Source organism: Arachis hypogaea, chromosome 9 (assembly GCF_003086295.3).
Source record: "Arachis hypogaea cultivar Tifrunner chromosome 9, arahy.Tifrunner.gnm2.J5K5, whole genome shotgun sequence".
Classification (NCBI taxonomy): Eukaryota; Viridiplantae; Streptophyta; class Magnoliopsida; order Fabales; family Fabaceae; genus Arachis; species Arachis hypogaea.
Genome location: NC_092044.1, coordinates 20,461,715 through 20,484,652, shown reverse-complemented (window position 1 = coordinate 20,484,652; position 22,938 = coordinate 20,461,715). Strand labels below are relative to the sequence as shown.

At 30.5% G+C, this 22,938-nt stretch overlaps 2 protein-coding genes across 2 annotated transcripts; one reads left to right on the top strand and one right to left on the bottom strand.

Annotated features, from left to right (window-relative positions):
• Window positions 1-11,805: 11,805 nt before the first annotated feature.
• Window positions 11,806-14,704, top strand: LOC112710649 (putative expansin-A17). Its single transcript, XM_025762970.3, has 3 exons — window positions 11,806-12,008; window positions 12,612-12,933; window positions 14,111-14,704. Exons 1-3 carry the CDS (start codon window positions 11,870-11,872, stop codon window positions 14,418-14,420), a joined length of 771 nt encoding a protein of 256 aa, XP_025618755.1. The 5' UTR covers window positions 11,806-11,869; the 3' UTR covers window positions 14,421-14,704.
• Window positions 14,705-15,411: 707 nt separating this feature from the next.
• Window positions 15,412-18,403, bottom strand: LOC112710648 (protein COP1 SUPPRESSOR 2). The gene is made up of 6 exons (XM_025762969.2): window positions 18,087-18,403; window positions 17,738-17,953; window positions 17,343-17,466; window positions 17,117-17,190; window positions 16,233-16,390; window positions 15,412-16,069 (listed from the first exon to the last, which is right to left on the bottom strand). Exons 1-6 carry the CDS (start codon window positions 18,206-18,208, stop codon window positions 15,900-15,902), a joined length of 864 nt encoding a protein of 287 aa, XP_025618754.1. The 5' UTR covers window positions 18,209-18,403; the 3' UTR covers window positions 15,412-15,899.
• Between the last annotated feature and the right edge of the window lie 4,535 nt (window positions 18,404-22,938).

The following is a 22,938-nucleotide window of genomic DNA, read 5'->3' as shown; positions in this document are numbered from 1 at the left end:
CATGGATTAAATTAGAAAGATCAAACAAATCAATCCATACAAATAGACAGAGCTCCTAACCTTAACAATGGAGGATTAGTTGCTCATACTTTAGAGAAAAACTAGGATTGTGGTAAAATGTACCGCGCTTTTTCTGATGGCATCTAAATTCCTATTTATAACTAATCCTAATAAATTTAAAATCTAATATCTAAAATTAAGATAATATCTTTTCCTATTTTAAAATCAAATTTGAATTTAAATCAGAATTAACTAACTACTCCGCGTCTTGTAACGTGGGGGCCACTTGGCTTCACTGGATCAGTGCCTAACTTGAGTGCTAAAATGGGGCCCAAAAATCACCCCAGCGTTTTCTGCACGTGGCGCATGTCACGCGTACGCGTCGCTGAGCAAATCTTCAATTCACGCGTACACGTCAGTCACACGCATGCGTCGCCATGGATACCTCCAAATCACGCGCACGCGTCAGGCACGCGTGTGCGTCGCTCCTCGCAGCCATCTCCTTTGATTCTTGTGCTGCAGAAAACTCCATCAAATCCAGCTGAATGCTACCTAAAATAAATAAAATTGAACAAAACTCAAAATAGCATCCATAGTGGCTAAAATATATTTAATTCTTAATTAAACTCAACAAATTAGATGCAAATTCACTAGGAAAAGATAGGAAAAATGCTCACACATCATGGAAACTCACTAAACGTCTCCTCAAACCATGTGCACTTCACTGTGAACTTGTCGATGCAGTTCGCAGGAGGCAATACCCCGAGCAGCTCCTCAAACCACACCCATGGTGGTCGGCCACCCGCTATATATCATGGAAAGTCTATCAGGCATCCGCTAACATACTGATCGTCGATTGGGAGACCAAGGTGGTACGCTACATCCTGTAAGGTTATCATACACTCCCCAAATGACATGTGGAATGTATGCGTCTCAATGCGCCATCTCTCTACGAAGGCGCTGACCAACGACTCGTCCAACTAAAACCAACTTTCGTTCAATCTTGCAAGATGGTACAGACCAGCCATCTACAAGTAAGGAACGATCCTATCATCCAACATCATACCATGCTGCCGTCTCATGTTGCTGAAGCATCGATGGGCTGCATAAGAATAGAAAATTCTTTCTCAGATTCGTCGCCAAAAAACTGCTCGATGCATCAAAATTTCTAGTAACCGCAGACATTGCATGCCAATACTTTGAAAACATTTTTACAATAAATTCCTACCAATCTTTTACAGATAAAAATGCTAACCACTACATTATTCACGATCCAATTCTTCAACGTAACAAAAAAATTATTAATATGAGATAAAAACATGTTCTTTTTATTGATACACATAAAAACCTGTAGTTAACCCTGTTGATGACTCTACAGCTAACCCTATTCTATAGTTAATGACTCACTAAGTCTGACATGAACTAAATTCAAATATCTATTTTTGGATTTATTTTAAAAATCCCAAACTAACAGTTCTAACCAACTACTAATTTATTTAAAAAAATAGATATTAAAAAATATTAACCTCGAGGTGGACGGCACCAGCAATATGCGCGACTCCATCTAGTTGATACAGACGATTCGGATCGCCCTCCACGCATGCAGATTCTGTTGTTTCCGGGTTGCTTTTAGAGAATTTTGGATCTAGTTGGTAGGGTTGGGGTGGGGTATGAGGTTTCTTTGTTCGAATCAACTGATTTCGATTTGTTTATATAGCAAAAATCTAAGGAAATCGAATCAATTAGATTCTAATTATGCTCGCCGATAAGTACATGTAAATCGAAACAAGTAAGTTTGATTTAACCATCAAATCGAATCAAGTGGTTTCGATTTACGTTGGACTTGTAATCTGTTGGCTAAATTGAATCTTCTTAATTCGATTTACATGTATTTGGAAATTGAATTCATTAAATTTAATTTATTAATATTTTAACCATGAACGTAATTCAAATTGATTTTATTCGATTTTCATTCAAGTTCGTTTTTTACTTATTTCGAATCTAATGGATTTGATTTACTACGTGTTTAACTAAATCGAATTGAGTCAATTCGATTTATATATAAATCTTCTTTAAAATTTTGACATTGTATTTTTTGGTTTTGGACATTCACAACATATTAAAAGCCATTAGGTTTATTCAGGTCATTTGTCCTTATACTCACATGTCCATTATAACTACCAGTAAAATTATATTTCACACTCATATTTATTAGCTTATAACAAAATCTAATTAACTTTAAATGCATAACCAGAATAAGTTCAATAATGATAAATTATTTGTAAAACTTATATATATATATATATATATATATATATATATATATATATATATATATATTCTTTACTTTACATAACATAACCAGAATAAGTTTGCAAGTGTATTTTACACTCATATTATTATTATTATTATTATTATTATTATTATTATTATTATATTAAAAACCAACATTATTATTAATAATAATCATAAAATAATATATTAAATTTGTAATTTAAGTTTGGTCTTTACTAATTTATTGTCTAAATTACACTAAATTATATTAAATTTAATTATTATTAATAATAAATAATTTATTAAATTTATATTTTTTTAACTTAAACTATCCTAAATTCATATTTTTACTTCTAAATTTATATTTCTACTTCTAGTACAATACAATTAAAACAAAAATATATTAATTAAAATTTCATTCCTAACATATTATTATTCATATTATTATTATTATTATTATTATTATTATTATTATTATTATTATTATTATTATAATTAAAAATTGATTTCATTCGTTCACTCCACCCAAAACATAATAATCAATAATCATAAATTTCATTTTAAAACAAAACATATTATTAATCAAAATTATTTATAGACTTTATAAACTAATTAATTCTACTCTACTCACTATTTCTAAAACTTAACAATAATCATATCATCCGTACATATTAAATTAGTGCTACTATAAAATCTAATATTATCATTATTATTTTTATTAAATTAAAATATTAAATAACAAAAACTTACATAATTTGAATATCTAAAATAATTAACAATGTAAGATTTTAGCTAATTCACTTCTTTCATTCTTAATCTTCTTGGCATTGTGTTCAATTTTTTTTCCTGCTACTATATGGTCCAGCAACGGCCGAAAATAAAGACGGTTATGGGGTTAGGGAGCAAACAAAAAAAAATTTGTGTATGAGAGTAAAAATGATAGCTGTTGAGAGGGAGTAACATTCGAAAGGGTTATTGGATACATCGAAGCTAACCAGGGACCAGCTGCATGCGCACCACGTAAAAGCCAGTACACAAATCGGACGGTCCGATTTGTGTACTGTCCGATTACAGTCCCCCCATCAGACCGTCCGATTTGTATTGCAGAGCCCTCATAGCCTGGTGAAACACCATAAACCTCTATAATGCTGCTATACACCAACATTCTCTCCATATCAAAATTAAAAAATTCCTATCTTATTGTTTACAACATTATTTTTAAATTTTGTTATTAATAAAAATATTTTAAATTATTTAAAAATATGATAAAATATTTAAATGCGATGGAAAAAATAGAACAACTTTTTTATTACAGGAGATCATTTTTAGGATTTTTTAAATAAATAATTTAAATATTTTATGGTGAATTATATGGTAAAGATGTAAGTTTACAGATCTTTCTTTTTATGGGATGAAAGAGAGATTGAAAAAAGTAGGACCCACACTTTTGAATAACAATAAAATAATAAAAAATAATTATAAAAGGAATTTATTTTCTCTCTTTATATCACTCAATCTGTATAATAGAGTACCCCATATTTTATTTATTGATATATATTATTTGTAGCGTATTTACTAATTTTTATATTTTTACTTATGTTATTTATACTGTAAATAAATTGAGATTGAACATTAACATACATGTATAATATTTGCATACGTGATAAATGAAAAAAGCAATTTGCATGTATTTCGTTTACACTGTAAACGAGATATTAGAGAAGTTAATTTATTTGTATTGTAAACGAGATAAAATACAACAAAATTTGATTAGCTATAAAAGATCTGCAACCATTTATATTTTCTACAAATATTTCACTTCTTCTTCTCTTCTATTACTTCAATAAATTTAGTAAAACTGTCTAATGGTAGTGAATATGTTGTTATAAGTATTTATCCCAATTGTCACATGAGAAATAGTGACAATAGAGTTATATTTGAGTGTGATAATCCTATTCTGTTGCACACTCAGAGAGTAAATTCTTTGTCTGGTCTAAAGAATTTAATATTGACGAACCTCGGTGCTAACGGGATAAAAGAGGTAAGAAGAGTTGGGTATAGATTACTAGCACCGATGAAAAAATGAGTATTTTGGTTCCGTCTATTTTGACTCGATGGCGATGAGCATGTGCGCCTCATGTTTAATGTCCACGGGAGAATTATGGCAGAACAAGTAATGGAGCTTTCTGCAAAAGTTGGTGATATCTGTAGTGGTAGTTCTAGCCACTTGAATTTTGTTTAGGATGACCCACCTCTTACATCACCACCCCTGCACTGTGTTAGTCTAGTGATAAACATGAACATGGATAGTGAGGAATATGCTACCGAAAGCAGCCAAAGTGATTCTTCTAATGATAATGATAAAGAGGAGTTTGTATCAGAGATTCAGGTCGGTGGATCAGTTCAGTATCTTTTGTTTGTTCCGTAACTAATTCTAGAGTTATTAGCTATATCCATTCCACTATCATATATTGGAGGCACATGTACAACTCGCAGCTAATAATCAATTTTCTCAATGTGCCACGTTGTGTTTAGCCGGTTGATGTCATCATTTCGTGCATTTACGCATGCCATAATATCCAATTACCTCAAGAATATCAAGTAAAATATCTAAACGAATGAGAAAGGAAGTCAAAGAAGATGTAAAAGTGACATGAGTCATGCTGTAAATTAAATGACTTCTTTATATAGATACAAATTTTACTTATCTCATTTAAGTCATTTACACTGTAAACGAAATAAGTCATGTATTATAATATATGTATAAATGTGATACGTATATGACGAAATATGTCTTATCTCATTTATAAGATAAATGAAATATATGTAAGTTTGTATAAACGAAATAAATAAAAAAATATAAATTAATAAATATGTTACAAATTATTTATATTCATAAATAAAATAATTAAATTATTTATTTAAAATTTTTTATTTTATTACATTTTAAAATTATTTAAAAATATTTTTATTGCTAATAAAATTTAAAGGTACTTTTACCAGCAATAAAATAAAGAGTATATTTTTTATAATTTACTCTTTTTTAGAGTAAAAGTTTTCGGTGCTTGCCTTCGAAGTTCGAACCAACTCGCGCAGACAGCATCAAATAAGTCAATAACTATGGATGGTTCTTTGTCTTAATCTGGATTTGTTTAAATGGACTTTAAAAAAAATTAAGTTCTTAAAAATAATTTGATATATATTTTGATATTTTATTTATAAGAAACTAATTGTCCAAGTATGTATAAAAATTTTGTTAATATTTTTTATTCACTAACATTTTGCATATATTTCAAACTATAATTGAAAATCAAATTATTACATAATTGATTAAATACTGATTTTTTTATTTTAAATTATTTAAAAAATTATCTTTGATCTCTTTCTTTTAATTCTAATACCCATTGATCTATCTTTAATTTTTTTAGAGACCATTTTTTTTAAAATGTTTGTCTCTTTTGCATATATAGCAAAAAATATTTAAATATTTTCAATTATATGTTTTAAGTAAGAACAAAATACATAAAAAGAAATATGCGGTATAATAAGAGTAACATTTTTACAAAAAAAAAATCACATTTAATAACATAAATTAACAAGATCCATAAATATAAGGCTAAAATAAAAATTTTCTTAATGATCTCTAATTCTTTTCTTTCTGATATCGATAAATGCTCACCGAAAAAAGAAGATCCAGTATCAATAAGTACAAACAAATCAAAATAAATAAATAAAATCATGAATGACAAAAGATGAAAAGTAATGAAGAAAAGAATAAAAATTCCATAAAAAAGAACGGTGACAAAGGCACAAAATGGACATCTAGAACTAAGAACTAAGATGTTAATATCATGCCAATTATAACAATCTAACTTTTAACATAATATGATCATACTAAAAGTTAAGCGTTATTAATTGGTCTCCATAACTATTAATTGTTATTTAATATATGAGCTTAATTTATTGTTAAAACATAGTGTTATTTTGTGGGATAATTTTTTTTTTGTAAAAATGTTTGACAAGTATAATATACACAGACAAAATTATAAATAATAATAGACAAGACAGTTATAAACAACTACATATATATATACATCTTGTATTCAGTCATTTAGCCCTCAACAACATATAGAACTCATTTATGACACTTCTAAAAATAGAATATATATATTCGAGACCTTGATTTATTCAAGAAGTTTTTAAGCTCACACTCGAGCTAGCCTGAATTCTATACTCCTATGCTCTCTAGGCTACAAAAGTAAAGGAAAGACACTCTAAATCTTTAGAACTTGAATCAAGTTGACATTATCAAAATGCAAATATCATCCTCTGCACCTGTATTTTGACTCAATTTTACCGTTGGATTAAATCAACAAAACAACGCGTTTAATTAAACTGTGATATCTAACGGTAACATTAGTGCCGGTGAGTTCACTACAACAAAAACAGAGGATAGCGGCAATAAATTGGTGGCCGTTTATTATATCGCCGCAAATTAACAAAATAGAGGCGGTTATGGTAGCGGTCTGGGTTTCTGCTACAAAAGGCACCAACACCAACTCCCGCAATCAAATCATGAAGAGCGCCAGCGGCCCTAAGTGCCCCCGTGGCCGTCACTCACTCACTCCAACCCTAGGTTCTCTTTGACCACCAACGCAGAGCCAACATCGATCATCACCCCGGCGTCTCCATCAGAACCCCAGAACAAAAAATCAATGATAACTTTTTATGACGATGAATTTTTTCTCTTTTCCGTCAAAAAAATCAACGATAAGTCTGCTAATATGGATAAAAGTTAAATCCGACGATAATATTTTTTGTAGTAATAATTTTTTAAAATATAAAGAGAAGTTTATAATAATCTCTTATATATTATGAAAATAATACTCATATAAAGAAATTACGATATATAAAAAATCTTATTATTTTATCTCTTAATTTTCACTCACTCAAATTTTACAAAACATGGCATAAACATATATGAACCTACAACCAACTATTTATATAAAGGTAATGGCGGTTAACATGAAAAAAAAAATCTTAGCTAAGCTTTAATGCTTTATAATAGTAGTACATTTTCAACTTGTACTTTGTCCACAAATTGCAAGTTGTATGTATATGTTGGCAACATGCATACCAGATTACCCGGTAACATATATAGTAGCACCTTCTATCAGTAAACGCTTATTTTTTCACCTGTATATATTGTCTATAATAAGCGCTTTTTTTTTTTTCACTCTAGTCAAAATCAGATTTATTTTTGCTTTTCTTAAGTAAATAGTAGCACCTTCTATCAAATTCCAATTTGATAACATGCATAAGCATTAATTTTTTACTTGAATTTTTTACTACAAATTGTAATTTGACAAAGTATATCAAAACTCATTTTGTATTCTCACAACATTGACAAAAGATTACGTCTGTGAGCTCCTTGGTCAATGAACAATCATAGTAAAAGTTGATTGTGAACGAACCGGTCAAAAATTGAGAAACCATTTAAAAAATAGATAAATAAACTGAATCGATTTGATTTTTTAGGCGTTAACCAATTTAAAATAGTAAAATATAAAAAAAAATTAATTGAATGTTGATCAAATCTTTAAATATCTAATTCACTAGTCTCATAATTGGTTTGGTTTTCAGAATTTGAGGAACCGTTTCTAAAATTATATAAGTTAACATAACGAATTTAAATTTATTCAAACCCATCTTTCGAATACCATACTAAGAAACTCATCTAGTGAAAATCGTACCGTTAAACATCTTTTTGTACAGCCCATTAGACAATTACCATTATAACACACTATGCTATTTCAGTATCTTTAAAACATTAGAAGATTTTCAATCCTAAAATTTTTTATTTAATGTTATTTTTTTTAAAATGTTCTATATATGAAAAAATATGTAGTACGATCCAACAAGGAACAATGTGTTAGTTACGGGGTGAGGTAGTAGTTGGTTTCGCTTGACTATGTCACCAGCCATGTGCTATATTGGTGGAAGTTCCATTAGATGTGGCATAATGTATGCCATCTATTCATGAGTACTCTTATATAGATGACTTATTAGTGATTATCAATTTGATTATTGCAAACAATCAAATATATAATAATAGTCTTCATTTCTTTATAATCAAGGCTAAGCACTGCACATATTAAGGTATAGCATGTTACAACTTACAACTACTACCACTAAATTAAAGCAAATGGTTTTATACATTTTTTATAATTCTCTTGTGTGTACGAATTGTCCTTCTGATTTATAATTATAGTGGTAGCTTAAAATTGAATTTTTGCATGTTACAGTTTTTTCTTTTTTTTTTTCTTTGGTATAAATGGAATAAGCTTGGTATTAATCACTATCAAAATCAGAAAATATCTTCAGACTCTTTAATAGAGTTTTAATATTTTATACTAATTAGCCACAAATTTTAAGAGAAGAATTATTTAAGATGAGCTCACCTATGATCCAAGAATGCCAGAATGGGAGAGGTATTCATCACCCATAAGTAAGGTAATAAATGTTTTAAATAGTTTTTTGCCAAATAAATTTTTTGGATTCAATTTCTATATTTTTTTGGTTTTCGTCTATTATAGTTCAAAAGGAATTTTTTTTATTATTCTTGTAAATTTTTCAGTTAAGTATTGATGTGATAAGTTTAATTCTGATGTAACAAATTAAAAAAGATATATAAAAATAAAAATAAATATTTTATAGAAGAATAAAAAACTTATTTAAGTAGTTAATAAGCCATAACTTTGATATACTTTATTGATCTAATAATAACAGACAATGCAGCTCATTTTAGAACAGCCTCATTCCATTAATTTGGTTTAGAAAATTGATGTCTTTTTTCTAGCATTATATATATCACATTATAATATTCTTATCTGTCAGGTTGGTCAGTCAAGCATTCAAATAGAATATATTCTAACAAAATAAATACTCTATTGTTTTAAAATAATTGCCATATTATTTTTCTTGATATATTAACAAATTAGTATATTTAAAAATATTTCATATCCAAATATATCATCCTTTAATATATTAAAAAGCTAAAATAATAATTATTTTAAACCGAATTATATTAATACATGGCTTATACGGAAATGCAGGAAGTGCAAATTGCATTCACATTTCACTTGTAGTTTATGTACCACTAACGTACCACGGATCATAAGACCATCTCCAGTAGGGAACTCATCCCAATTCCTGTTTATGGCCCACCTGTCATAAAAAGTAACTCTACATCAGTTTTTGCGTCATAAACAGTAAATAGGAACTCAAAGCATCTCTCTCTTCTCCATTAGGAGGAACTAACTTTAGTTCCTATTGTGGTCCCACTTAATTAATTAATTAAAATATTTAAAATTAATGTAATTAATTTTTTTTAATAATATTATTTAGATTTATAAATTTAAAAATAATTTACTATTAAAAGATATTAATATTAAATGAATTTATATATAACAATAATACATAATATATAATTCGAGATTACACTAATTAAAGTTTTCAACGGCTAATTTTGTAACGGCTAATTTTTACAACTGCTAATTTTAATAATATAATTAGCATTTTAAATTTTAAAAATAAAAATAACTAATCCAATCAAAATTTATTTTGTAAGGTGTAAAAATTAAATATATTTTTTAATATAAATAAATTTAATTAATTATAATTTAATATAATAATATAAATAATATTTAATATTAATTATGATATAAATAATTAATATAAATCATTAATTAAATAAAAATTTAATTAATTGTTATAATTATTAATAAATTAATTATTATTTAATATAATTAATTATTATAATTATTATTGAATTAATTATTATTTAATTATTTAAAATTTTATATAATTATTTATTTTATATAATTCTTAGACAATGGGAGTCCCCGTTTAGAGGGACTCCCCATTCTTGATCCAAGAGAAAGCATTTTTTCCCAACTCACTCCAATGGTTAGTTCCTATATTTACTGACGTGCACAGTAATAGGAACTCAAAAAAAGCAACTATTGGAGTTGCTCTAAAACTGACGAAGCATGTTCTTCGCTGCATAATGACATTTCGTGAACCACACATTTCTCCTTCTAGAGGAAGACTAGCATTAATCCTTCATGTTAGAATTTAGAATTTATTTGAGTTTATAGTTATATTATATGAAAATTTTCAAATATATCTTCAGTAATTTTAACCGTTTATTTTAATTAAATATATTATATATTTTTTATAATTAAAATTAATAATTAAAATTATTGAAACATCAATATACTTAAAATTTTTTCTATATTATATCCACTAAAATAGAAAGCGGAGCTTAGTTGAGATAATGAGGGGTCATGACCTCCCAAATTTTATATAAAAAAATTAGTAGTATTTTTTTAAAAAAATAAAAAATAATTTTGTTCGGTCAAATACTTTATTATGACTTAAACTACTGTATTTCGAAGTTCTCTATTTAACAAGCAATATTTTCTCTACATTTGAGTTCAAATATAAAAAATTATGTATTTTTTATTTATTTAATTTTATATTATCTTATATTTTATTGTTTATTTAATTTAATTTTTTATATAATAAAAATATTAGAATATTCAATAAGTATTGATATTATTGTATTTGTATAAATTAATAAAAAAATTCAATAAATATTATAAATTACTAAAAAGTTTAATTCTGATTTAATTATTGAAGATTTCAAGTTATTAAAGACTCAAAAAATACTATTATAAACTATTTTATATTTTTTATTTGTAGAATTATTTATTTATTATCTTATTAATAACAAATTTATAAAATAATTATATTTATAACTTTTATTTTAATATAAATATTATTATTAAATTTTTATGTTAAATTTTTTGCCCCCAAAATTTTATTTCAAGTCACTAAAAGTGTAAAAGTAGTGTTATAAATTTATAATACCATCAAATCAAATACACGCATATTTGTATTGTCTTTAAAATAACAAATAATTGAATAAGTTTCTATGGATATGACAGATCATTATTTAAATTTATACTAAAATTTGTACGAATTAAATTTATTTTTTGAGCTTTTAGATTTTTCCTTAATTACAATCTAACAATAAAGCGAATCATGAAAGAGTTTTTTCTTTTTTTTTTCAATATAGTGTGTTATTAGTACATATTTTATATACATATATAGATAGTAGTGTCATATATGATACCATCTAAATTTAACAAAGTTTAGTTTTATTGATTATTTTTTAGTCTATTGAAGATGAATATTAATTATAGATTATATGTGCCAATTTCCAAGACGGCAGTGTTGAGATTCAACTACCCACCGTTACATTATTTGGAAGGGTTGAGTATTTTTCACATTTGTCTCACCCCATTGCTTGTTTCCTTAAAATATTCACATATGATACGGTATTATGATGTGTCACACAATGGTTCTTTTTATAATAAGAGAACTTTTCGGTCAACTCCATATTTTAGTCCATATTTTGAAAATGAGTTAGTTAACTACACTTATAAATAACCCTTAGGAGCTTTCCATAATCTTCAGCAGCAAACTAAGCTACTAACTAATTCTTGCGCCGACACAGAGAGTGTAAGAGATGGAAAAACTAATCTTCAGTATTGTAATAATATTGCTTTTGAGTTTATTAACCACACAGCATAAAGTAGTAGCATCCTCATCGTGGCAACAAGCTCATGCAACATTCTATGGTGGAAGTGATGCCTCAGATACAATGGGTATCAATATAATAATACATCTACATTTTATTTTATTGTTTATGATTTCAGTTTGATTTTAACATTATAATCTAATAAGATTTGGTCTTTAAACTGTGTTTAGAACGAGAGACATATAATTAGGTGCTATTATATGATATTCTTAGTGTTGTAATTGCATGATATTCATCCTAACAATTGATTGTTTTGGTGGTAATCACGAAAGATAATTTCGGTGTTGAGATGATAACATTTGTTTATGGTGTCTCATGGATTAGGAATGTGGGTGATTATATTTATAAGGGCCATAGTATTTTTGTGAGTTATATTGTTTTGGGATTGTACCGTGCCGTAAAACTACTCTCGCATGTGGAATCGAGATTCTTAAATAAACTATAAAATAAAAACAGAGCGAAAATATGATGAGACAAGACACTGAAATAGAGAATGAAAAATATAGGAATTAGAATAATTTTTTTTAAGATGTGCATAACATTAAACAAATAACAACTTTAATATTAGGCAACGCAGGAATTAGAGGGCATTTGATTAAAGTACAAAATAAGAGCATAAATACCTTATAAAAAGAAATGAGTAATTCAATTTGTGTTGTTTTGTTACTAGGTGGAGCATGTGGGTATGGAAATCTATACACTGATGGTTATGGAGTTAAAACAGCTGCATTGAGTATTGCTTTGTTCAACGATGGTAAGGCATGTGGTGGTTGCTATCAGATAGTTTGTGATGCAACAAAAGTGCCACAATGGTGCCTAAAGGGCACTTCCATCACAATTACTGCCACAAATTTCTGTCCTCCAAACTATGCACTCCCTAATGACAATGGTGGTTGGTGCAATCCTCCAAGGCCTCACTTTGACATGTCTCAACCTGCTTTTGAGAAGATTGCCAAGTACAAGGCTGGAATTATTCCTATTTTCTACAGAAGGTATATTAACCATTACTATTTAGGGGTGGCAAAGCGGGCTGGCCCGCCCCACCCCGCCTAGGCCCGCCCTATAAACGGGACGGACCGGCCCGCCTCGCCAACTAAAATGGGTTCAAAATGCTAGTCCGCCCCGCTTTATGGCGGATTGGCGGGTTGGCGGGCTAGTCCGTTTGAATTTTTTTTTGAAAAATAAAATTCATTAAAATTAATCAAAAAATAATAATTAAAAAATTAAATACAAATAAAAAATAGTCAAATTATAACTTAATTTTTTAATTTTTTTTTAATTTTTAATTTCAATAAAATTGTTCAAAATAATATTTGTCAATAGAATCATCTTTATTTTAAAAAATAAGTCACATAATTTGAGCATATATACGAAATTGTAAAATAAAATAAATAAAGTTAATAACTAAAAAAAGAATAAAAACAAAAAATGAAAAAAAGTGTTTAAAAATTCTATAATTATTAATTTTATAATAGTAATCACTCTTTCATTTAATTAAAAAAAAAGAAAAAAAATCTTCGGCCCGGCGGACCGGCCCGCCCCGCCCCGCCAAAACCCGCCAATTTGGCGGTGCGGGTTTGGTGGATTTTTGTAATTTAGCGGGCTCCAAATCCTAGCCCGACCCGCCTTTTTTAGCGGGTTTAGCGGATCGGCCCGGTGGGTTCGACCCGTTTTGCCACCCATATTACTATTGAAACAAAATTGTTCCAGAACCCAGATTTTGCATTGATTTTACAATCATATTAAGTGTATGTCAAAAATCAGTCATCAACTCAACTACATGTATAAAATACATGTTCAATATAATATATACAATAAAAATAAGTTAAATAAAACATATATTTATATATAAATACATAATGATTAATATGGTCGGTGATTTTCTATGTGCAGGAAACATTTTTGTTAATTTTACCAATATTCTAGGTTTTTAACTAATATTTTTCTGTATATGCTAAGTATTGTTGACTATCAATGGGTTTAATGTGTTTAACATTATATTTTTATATGTAGGAATATACATTAGCATCTTCTGATATCTATGTATAATATCACCAAATGAGCATTAATATTGTTTATATTTTATCCTTAAACTTATTCAAAGTAGTCACACTAATGAGCACAGCAAGCTAAGTAGTATAGTGCAAATTTTGTGCTGCATCTATGCAGAGTTGGGTGCAAAAGAACGGGAGGCATTAGATTCACCATTAATGGAAGAGACTACTTTGAGCTAGTGCTAATAAGCAACGTGGGTGGGGCAGGAGACATCTCTAAAGTTTGGATCAAAGGGTCCAAAATGAACAACTGGGAAACCATGTCAAGAAATTGGGGTTCTAACTGGCAAAGCTTGAGCTACCTCAATGGCCAGAGCTTGTCATTCAAAATCCAACTCAGCAATGGAAGGATTCGCACAGCATACAATGTGGCACCATCCAATTGGAACTTTGGCCAGTCTTTCACCAGCAACATTCAGTTCTAAATCTTCTGTAATTATGTAATCCATTTTAAGTGCTAATCTGTTTGTTCAAAGGAATGTTTTAAGGTTAGTGTGTGACTTCACATGGGTAAGCAATTTTAGGTGCTGTGAAGCTCATTGACTTGGCTGATTAATTTTCTTTTGTTTTTATGGTTGCTAAATGAACTTGGGAAACACTTTTATGTTATCCCAAAGATTGAAGATTGTGAAATATTTTGCTGATTCCATGATTCCATGTATTCCTCTCTGCCATATCTTCTGGACAATGAAATATACTTATTCAAATATTCCATGTTCAACTTTTTCTGCTTTAACCCTACGCTTATTATTTTTTCTATGGTAGTGCGTAACACAAAAGCATATGTCAGGAGATGTGTTTTTCAATGGTATGGAGAAAAGAAACGGGTGCCTCCGATTTCTTGGTTAGTTGCACAATGACCTGAAAAAAAATAAAAAAAATAAAAAATAAAAAACACAAATCGAATCATCCGATTTATATTTTTAAAAATAAAAAATAAGTAATGCTACACATTCAAATTATTTTATGAATCAAGTTCAACTAAATTAAATAATAAGACTTAAAATAATGCTATTTATAATTGACTTTTGTTAATATTAGACCAATTTGGTTAAACTTAGTTAACAAAAACACTTGAATGTATAACATTATTCATAAAAAAAAATTAACATTGAAATCAGACTCTCTGATTTTTATTTTCAAAAATAAATTTATTGGACCTCTAAAAGTACAAAACGGACTGTCTGATTTGATTAATATCAATTTAAAAAAAATTAACTCCATTCCAAATAAAAAAAAAAAAAACAAACAAACAAACTTCCTACAAGGTATTACACACATATTTAATCAATATAAACAAAATTAGCCTTAACCCTAAGCACACTCAACAAATTAACACTGACATAAGCAACATGCCTCATGTCTACTATGAGGATAGAAACAAAATAAAGTAGCTCTGAAGTTTGACACAGCAGCTTGATCAATATGCAACTTTTCAAATGAAAAACAAATTGAAAATCAGTATAGTAGATGTACTAATAAGGTGCCTAAACTTCTTAGCACCGTTATCATTTATGTCGATTGCTACAAACTCATTCACCAGTGTTAATTGTTACAAACAAGCTAGTTATGGACAACCAACCAGAAATGTCATAAGCCAAATATCACAATTCTTCTTCAAACTCTGAACATGGGCCCCTGTAAGATTTTAGACACATGATGCTGGTAATAGCTAGGTTATCCATTTCGTCACCTCTGGACGATTTTTCTGGATAAAAGATATTGTGAAGCAGCATATAAGAAAACATGAACAGCTGGTGGATCTTCTGTCACCGAGTCAACAAGGAACTAATGCAGATTGATGGCATGGCACTCAGCAAGTGTTGGACTTCTAAATTCTTGATATTAATGCTGCTATAAAAATACATATGGCACCACTAATATTATCACGTGTCTGACATGTGTTATCTCCGCATTACACGATGGCGTTCTCGTTTCCTGAAGCGCTCTAGCATGAATTCATCTGTTGCAGCTTGTCTCTGTCCTGCTCCTGCAGCTTCATTGCCCGAATCATTTTGTTTGGACCCAGAACTATCAACCTGTGTAGTTCTATCTTTGTACAGCTCTGGGTGTTCTGTAAAGTAGACAACTTTTTTTGTCAGAAACTGAAATAACTCAGCAATACAAAGGAAATCGACAGTCTCTATCAACTAAAGGATTCAAAACAAATTCTGACACCTAAATGAAGGCCGAAATGACACCAAATAGTCATGCATGGAGAAACATTGAAATGCTACCTCTTCTGAGTTTTTCAGCATAGTCCCTGCCGCGCTGGAAATAATCAGCACTGTAGCTTGAGGGAATGCTGAATTCTGATTTTGTCCGACCCAGGAGCCTTTTCTCCTGCAAAAGCTTTTTGGCAGCCTCTGTTTCTTCAATATTTTTTAACTTATATCTGTAAACACAAGATCGAGCCATTAAGACATACATCACCTATTTTTCTTAACTATTCATGGACTAAACATTAAGAATGCGAGATGGGAGTGGATCCTCTAATTTCTACTAGGTCAAGTGCGATCTCACCATACAAGTTTTAAGTGGAACCAAGAGAAAATATATGAGAGAAGAAATATATGAGAGAAGAGATTATATGGTCAGGGATTACACTTGACAAGTCAAGTGCGAAAAACAATTGAGAGAATCAATTCCTATGCCTAGTAGCCACTAACAACATATACTAAAAAGGAGAGAAGATATTGCTTTGTTATGGCCACTCCACACAGTGAATTTATTGCCAGTTTCATATTTTCTCACTGATGTTCAGTTTTATCTCTTTTTATCATATAAACAATGATCACAATTCACACATTTGGCAAGTATAATTCAGGCAGCCAAGCACGACTAAAAGACATTTTACAATTAAAAAAAGCAAGGAACAAAGATGATCATCTGGAATATGTCATGAGGAACGGAAATTTCAATCGCGAAGCCAATGTTATAAAAATGTGATGCCGACTATAGGTTCATAAAATCAAATTATTATGCAGATATATCATGCATACTTTCTATCCAAAAACAATTAAATAAATAAATCATGCATACCCACTATTTAGTGAAATGTGTAAAATAACAAAGCCACCAAAAACACTCATGATTGCAATAGATACAAGAAAAAGCATACTCGATTGGAAGCTGAACCTCAGCAATACCAGTAGTCCACTGAGTAGAACTTTCTTCTGAATTTCGCCTTTTAACCTGACAAGAAATAATATTTGCAATTGTTATTTTAGATATTCGGAGTTCAGACACTAAATGAAAGAGATTTGATAATTGCAGCTGCAATAAACCAAAGCCAAAAAATGGGGACATTGCAAATTGCCGAATAAAGGGAAGTTGCAGCAACTCACTTTCAAATGCTCAGGGATTTTGTACAGTTCATCTTCTGCACGTTTCAACTCATTCTCAACTTGATCAGCTTCATCAATTTTCCTTCCCCTCTTCTTTGCTAATTCTTGCTCAATATACTTTACCCTATTCAATTAACCAAATCTCATAAATATCAGAGAAATGTTAAATAACTTACTAACATTTTCTCTTGTATTTGCCTTACATTTGAGCCAACACTAACCAATTATTCACTTTTCTTTACTTAAGTATAACATTTCCCTTAATATCAAATTGCACTAAAGACCAACCAGCTACCTCCAAATCAAATTGGAAAAACACATCAAACATAATAACAACACATGATACATAACACATTAAACACATTGAATAAATAAATAGAAAAATGTACACATACATATTAGGATCTTCAACCATAACAGCAGTCTCTTGAGCAAAGGTATCCTGAAGAACAAGCTCGTCCTTGTCGCCGCCATCTCCGTCATTCTTTTCGGCAGATTTCGCAGCTAGACCGCTTCCAATTGCGGTCTGCACCTGCAAACTAGGGTTTGCGGGAATTCCAGATTTTCTTTCTCTCTGCTTCTGGAGGAGCTTAATCTCTTCCAGCGCCATTCTGTTCCACCATTTTTTTTAAAACTTTCATCAGTATAATTGAAAACGCTAAGAGGAGACACTATCATGAGTTAAACCAATCATAATTTCCTTTCAAACGGAAAAAGTTAAAAAGGAAAAATGGAAAAGATGACCTTCTTTCTCGTTCATCGTCGGATTCATTTTTGTTTTCGGATTGTTGGGGTTCGTCTTCTTCGATTGGAGCACTCCTCTTTCGATAGTTCTTCTTTCGCTGCTGCTGCTGCTGTTCCTCCATAGTTTCTGTTCTTGAGCGGCAACACGATTTTCGTTGAAACGCGAGGTACAAGACCTTCGACAAAACGCACCGTTTTGTGGTTTTAGGCTTTTTAGCTCTTCGACAGTTCGACCTCTTCCCTTTCTCCCTTCTTTTTCATCTTTTTTAATTAAAACGAACTAATTTCCACTGCATATTACAAATATAGGCTCAATTAGTCAATTTGTTTGTTATTGGGATTATATTTGTCTCTTTTTCCAATGTTGCGAGAATCGAACCGGTCAATAAATCGGTAAGGTCATCAGTCGCTAATTTATTGGTTTGATTGTAATTTAATCAAAATTTAACTGATTTAATTAAATATTAAATAAAATTATTTTTAATTTAATATATAATTTTAAATATATAAATTTAATAATTTATAACTTAATAAAATTTAAAATTTTATAATTTTACATAATAAATTATCCATAATTTAATATTAGTTCATAAACAACTTCAAATATCAAAGTTCATAACTAAAAACAATCAAAACACACATAAAAACAAACACATAATGTTTTACTATCAAAAGAAACACTAACAAACAATTGTTTCAAACTTGCACACAATATAATGATATATAGGTACAAGGCCTTCTCTTCAAATATTTTTTGGTAAAAGATAGGAGACTTTTAAATATCATCTAAAGACCAATTGATATATTTATTATCTGAGTACATAAAATCCAAAACTACGTGTCCCAAGAGATAATGCAATAAACTATAACATAAGACCAGAAGTTCTACTTCAACAATGACGGGAGAAACTATCATCTTCAATTGTTTCATTACCTCCTCTCAAATTGAGATTCATGGCAATGTGGATCTAACCATTCCTTTGGGGACCTTTTTGCCATGTTGGCATTCACTTTCCCATCACCAATAAGTTTTCTTAGGTTGTACACTTTGTTTTTCCTACCAGTCCTACTAGTTCTCTTATCATTTTCTTTCAGCTTTTGCTTGAATATCAAAAGTAGAAAATCTATGTGTTTGGATGTATGTAACTTTAAGGACAGAGAACTCAACCAATCGAATAAGTATATAGAGTGCAAAATTAGAAACCAACGTCAAATCAATCACTCTAATAATTCAGTTAAAACTTAAAAAGAAACATTTGAATCAAAGGAGAATATCAACTCATGCCTGAGCTATGAGTATTCAACACAAGACTCACATAAAAAGGAGGGGACGAGATCCAAGTCATCCAACTCCAAATTTGCTCTCAACGTCACAACCTTCTTCCTCTCTAAAAAATTGTGGGTATTGATTTTGGTTTGCTGTTTGTATGGCTTCGGAAAATGTTTATGTGATTATATACCTTAATGGAAAAATTTCTCATATGACAGAAGGTATTACATTCGTTTGTGACGATCCACTTTGGATAATGATTTCGCCACAGACATTGTTGCAAGATCTGAAGAATCTGATTCTGATGCATACCGGAATGGTTGGGAAAAAAGAAATCACGAAGCTGACTTACAGGATGCCAGTTGTAGTGGCCAACTCGTTTGCATATCAAAAATTTTAGATAAAATCTGATCAGCATGTTTCGATGATGTTTTCTTATCATCGCAGCATAGGAAGCATCTATTCGTTGGAGCTTTGTCTGAATCTTCAAGATATTGGTGGAAGCTCATCCAGTTCCAATAATGTGGAGGGTGTAAGAATTTCCTTGTCCTTACGTGGCCGGCGAGAGCCTCATCTAGAAGTTCATGACACCATTCCCAAATATCTCTTTGGTGAAACTTGCTCCATGACCTTAAAGTACCACTGACAGGCTGACCATCAACAGGTAGACCTAACTGCATTACAACATCCTCCAGGGTTATGGTACACTCACCCCAAGGGAGGTGAAATGTGTGTGTCTCGGGTTGCCATTGTTCGACAAAAGGCGCTAATAAATGGATTGTCATACTCGAAGCGCTTTATCAAAGAGGCATGGTAAAATCCTGCCCGTCTCAAATAAGGCTCAAGCCTCTGCCGCCTAATTTCCATGCTTGGATCTGTAGGATCTGACATAAAAACGTCGATGAGTGTGCCATGAAGAGTAAGAACACATGTGGGCTGCAATATAAGATAGCAAGAAAAAAATAATTAAAAATACTATAACAAATTTTTAATATTGAAAAAATTAGTTCCAATAACATCGCTGACAAGATCAATTAACTTAACGACGTAAACTAACATTATGGAGCAGATGTGCCGCTATATGAAGTTCGTCCAACCGATTCAGGTTCTCCTCCACATTAATCCCACCCCCACTCATGATAAGTTTTTTTTTTTAAAGACAGCACCACACAAACACCTCTTCCCAGCTTTCTTTTACCACCCACCCCTTTTTTTTTCACCCTCTTTTCCTTTCAACCGTGCATGAAGTCCCATCCCCAACACCCCTTTATAATTTTCTTAGCTCCCTTCCCAAGTGTCCCCTGCCACCCAACACAACCAATGCATGTGAGGTACAGGTTCTGCTGCTGCAGCTTTGACCACCCACTTCGTGGGCACCACGCACGAAAATTCCCAATTCGTGGCCACAGCCTGCGCAATGAAGCATTTCGCTGCCGCTGCACTTGAGCTGCTCCATTTCGTGCGCGCCAAGCCTAGAATGAGGCATTTCGTGGATGCAGCCGCGAAATGGTGATGCCTGCCAATGTCAGCTCCATTTCGTTGCCGCCTCCCATAAATTGAACTACAATAGGCGCCCCCCCCCCCAAGAATTAGCCCTGTGCATTTGTGGAACAATTTGCTGTGGTGCGTATTTCCAGAATTAATATTTTTTGAATAGTTATTTATATAAAAAAGCCTTATACTATTATATATTACAAGTATTTATTAAAAAATAGTATTACTAAATAATATATAATTATAAAAAAACTAAGTGAGTTTATAACTAAAATTAAAAGAATTAAATAGAAGTAAACTATTTGATGAAAGATACCTATATGTATTATAATTTGCATATATATTAATAAGATGTAAGATAGCTTAACTGCTATAAAGGACATTTTTTTCCTAAAAAGATAGGGTTCGAATCCCATCTCACACATTTCTTGAAATTTTAATTTCAAGCGATTTGATCGGATCGGTATTTATCGGTTTATTTCGAATTTGACTGGTTTGTTCTGATTCTTAATATTGTGCGGTCCAAATATCGGACCGGATCGGTATTGGATCTGGTTCACTAATTTTTTGGTTGAACCAACCGATCCGATCCGGTCCAGTTTTAATAACTATGGTATCATTTTGCACTATGTATACTAAAAAATTATTAACCTAACTATAAAATAGAAAAAAGAGAAATGCTTATTACAATCGAAGTTAGGTTTAGTGGTTTAATGATGGTAAAGGATATTCTTTTTTTTATTGGAACACTCCTCTTTCGATAATTCTTTTTTCGCTGCTGTTACTTTTCCTTCTTAGTTTCTATTCTTGAGTAGCAACACGATCTTTGTTGAAGAGAAATGCGTTGTGTAAAGCCTTCGACAAAATGCACTGTTTTGCGTTTTTAGGCTTTATCTTTTCGACAGTTCAACCTCTTTCTTTTTTCCTTTTTTTTTTTTTTGAAAGTTAAAACGAACTAATTTTCAATGCATATTATAAATATCGGCTCAATTCTTTTTGTTATTGAGATTATTTGTGTGTCTTTCCATCTTATTTTCTAATTGTTGTGTTATACATATACGTGGATTTTGAAAAGTGAAATTTATTAAAGATAATTTTCAAATTGTTATTTTCAAAAATTTTTCAATTCACTAAAAATGATTTTGGCAATGCCAATTTTTATTTTAGAAATTTTAGAAAAAAATTTAGTTCATTCAAAATTCATTTAGCAATGTCGAATTGTTATATAAAATAAATAAAAATTTTGAAAACTGTAAAACGGCAGTACCGTTTTAGCATTATGTGAGTGACATATTCTCAGTATGTCAGTGTTATTTTGTACTATGTGTATTAAAAAATTAGAGGTAAATACCAAATTGGTTTCCGAAAGATTCTGACACTGATAAAATAGTATCTGATTTTTACTATTGATAAAAAACCCTAAAAGATTTTAAAATTTGATAAGCGTGTTCCCAAGCTCACTGGAGCAAATCTCTGACAAGCACAATGCTAACGTGGCCACCGTATTTTGGTGACTTGGTAAACTACTCCCAAACTCTGATCCTTCCATCCCTAACACATACTCCCCCTCCCTTTCCCTCTCCCTACCTAATGCACACTCCTTCCTCCCTCTCCCTCCCATCGCATCCCCCCTTCCCTCTCCCTCCCCATCACGAATCCTATCTCACACATTTCTTGAAATTTTAATTTCAAGCGATTCAATCGGACTGGTATTCACCGGTTTATTTCGAATTTGACCGATTTGTTCTTATTCTTAATATTGTGTGGTCCAAATATAAGACCGGACCAGTATTAGATCTGGTTCACTAATTTTTTGGTTGAACCAACCGATCCGATCCGGTCTAGTTTTAATAACTATGGTATCATTTTGCACTATGTATACTAAAAAATTATTAACCTAACTATAAAATAGAAAAAAGAGAGATGCTTATTAAAATCGAAGTTAGGTTTAGTGGTTTAGTGATGGTAAAGGATATTCTTTTTTTATTGGAGCACTTCTCTTTCGATAATTCTTTTTTCGCTGCTGTTACTCTCCCTTCTTAGTTTCTATTTTTGAGTGGCAACACAATCTTTGTTGAAGAGAAATGC

What these genes read in the sequence shown, in the direction of transcription:
- LOC112710648 (XM_025762969.2), bottom strand. Translation starts at nt 18,208, where the DNA reads ATGGAGGAACAGCAGCAGCAGCAGCGAAAGAAGAACTATCGAAAGAGG. An exon ending in GACGATGAACGAGAAAGAAG is followed by an intron (nt 17,954 to 18,086) that starts GTCATCTTTTCC and finishes ATGGTGGAACAG; the next exon opens with AATGGCGCTGGAAGAGATTA. An exon ending in ATGGTTGAAGATCCTAATAT is followed by an intron (nt 17,467 to 17,737) that starts GTATGTGTACAT and finishes TTAATTGAATAG; the next exon opens with GGTAAAGTATATTGAGCAAG.
- LOC112710649 (XM_025762970.3), top strand. Translation starts at nt 11,870, where the DNA reads ATGGAAAAACTAATCTTCAGTATTGTAATAATATTGCTTTTGAGTTTA. An exon ending in TGATGCCTCAGATACAATGG is followed by an intron (nt 12,009 to 12,611) that starts GTATCAATATAA and finishes TTTTGTTACTAG; the next exon opens with GTGGAGCATGTGGGTATGGA. An exon ending in ATTCCTATTTTCTACAGAAG is followed by an intron (nt 12,934 to 14,110) that starts GTATATTAACCA and finishes GCATCTATGCAG; the next exon opens with AGTTGGGTGCAAAAGAACGG.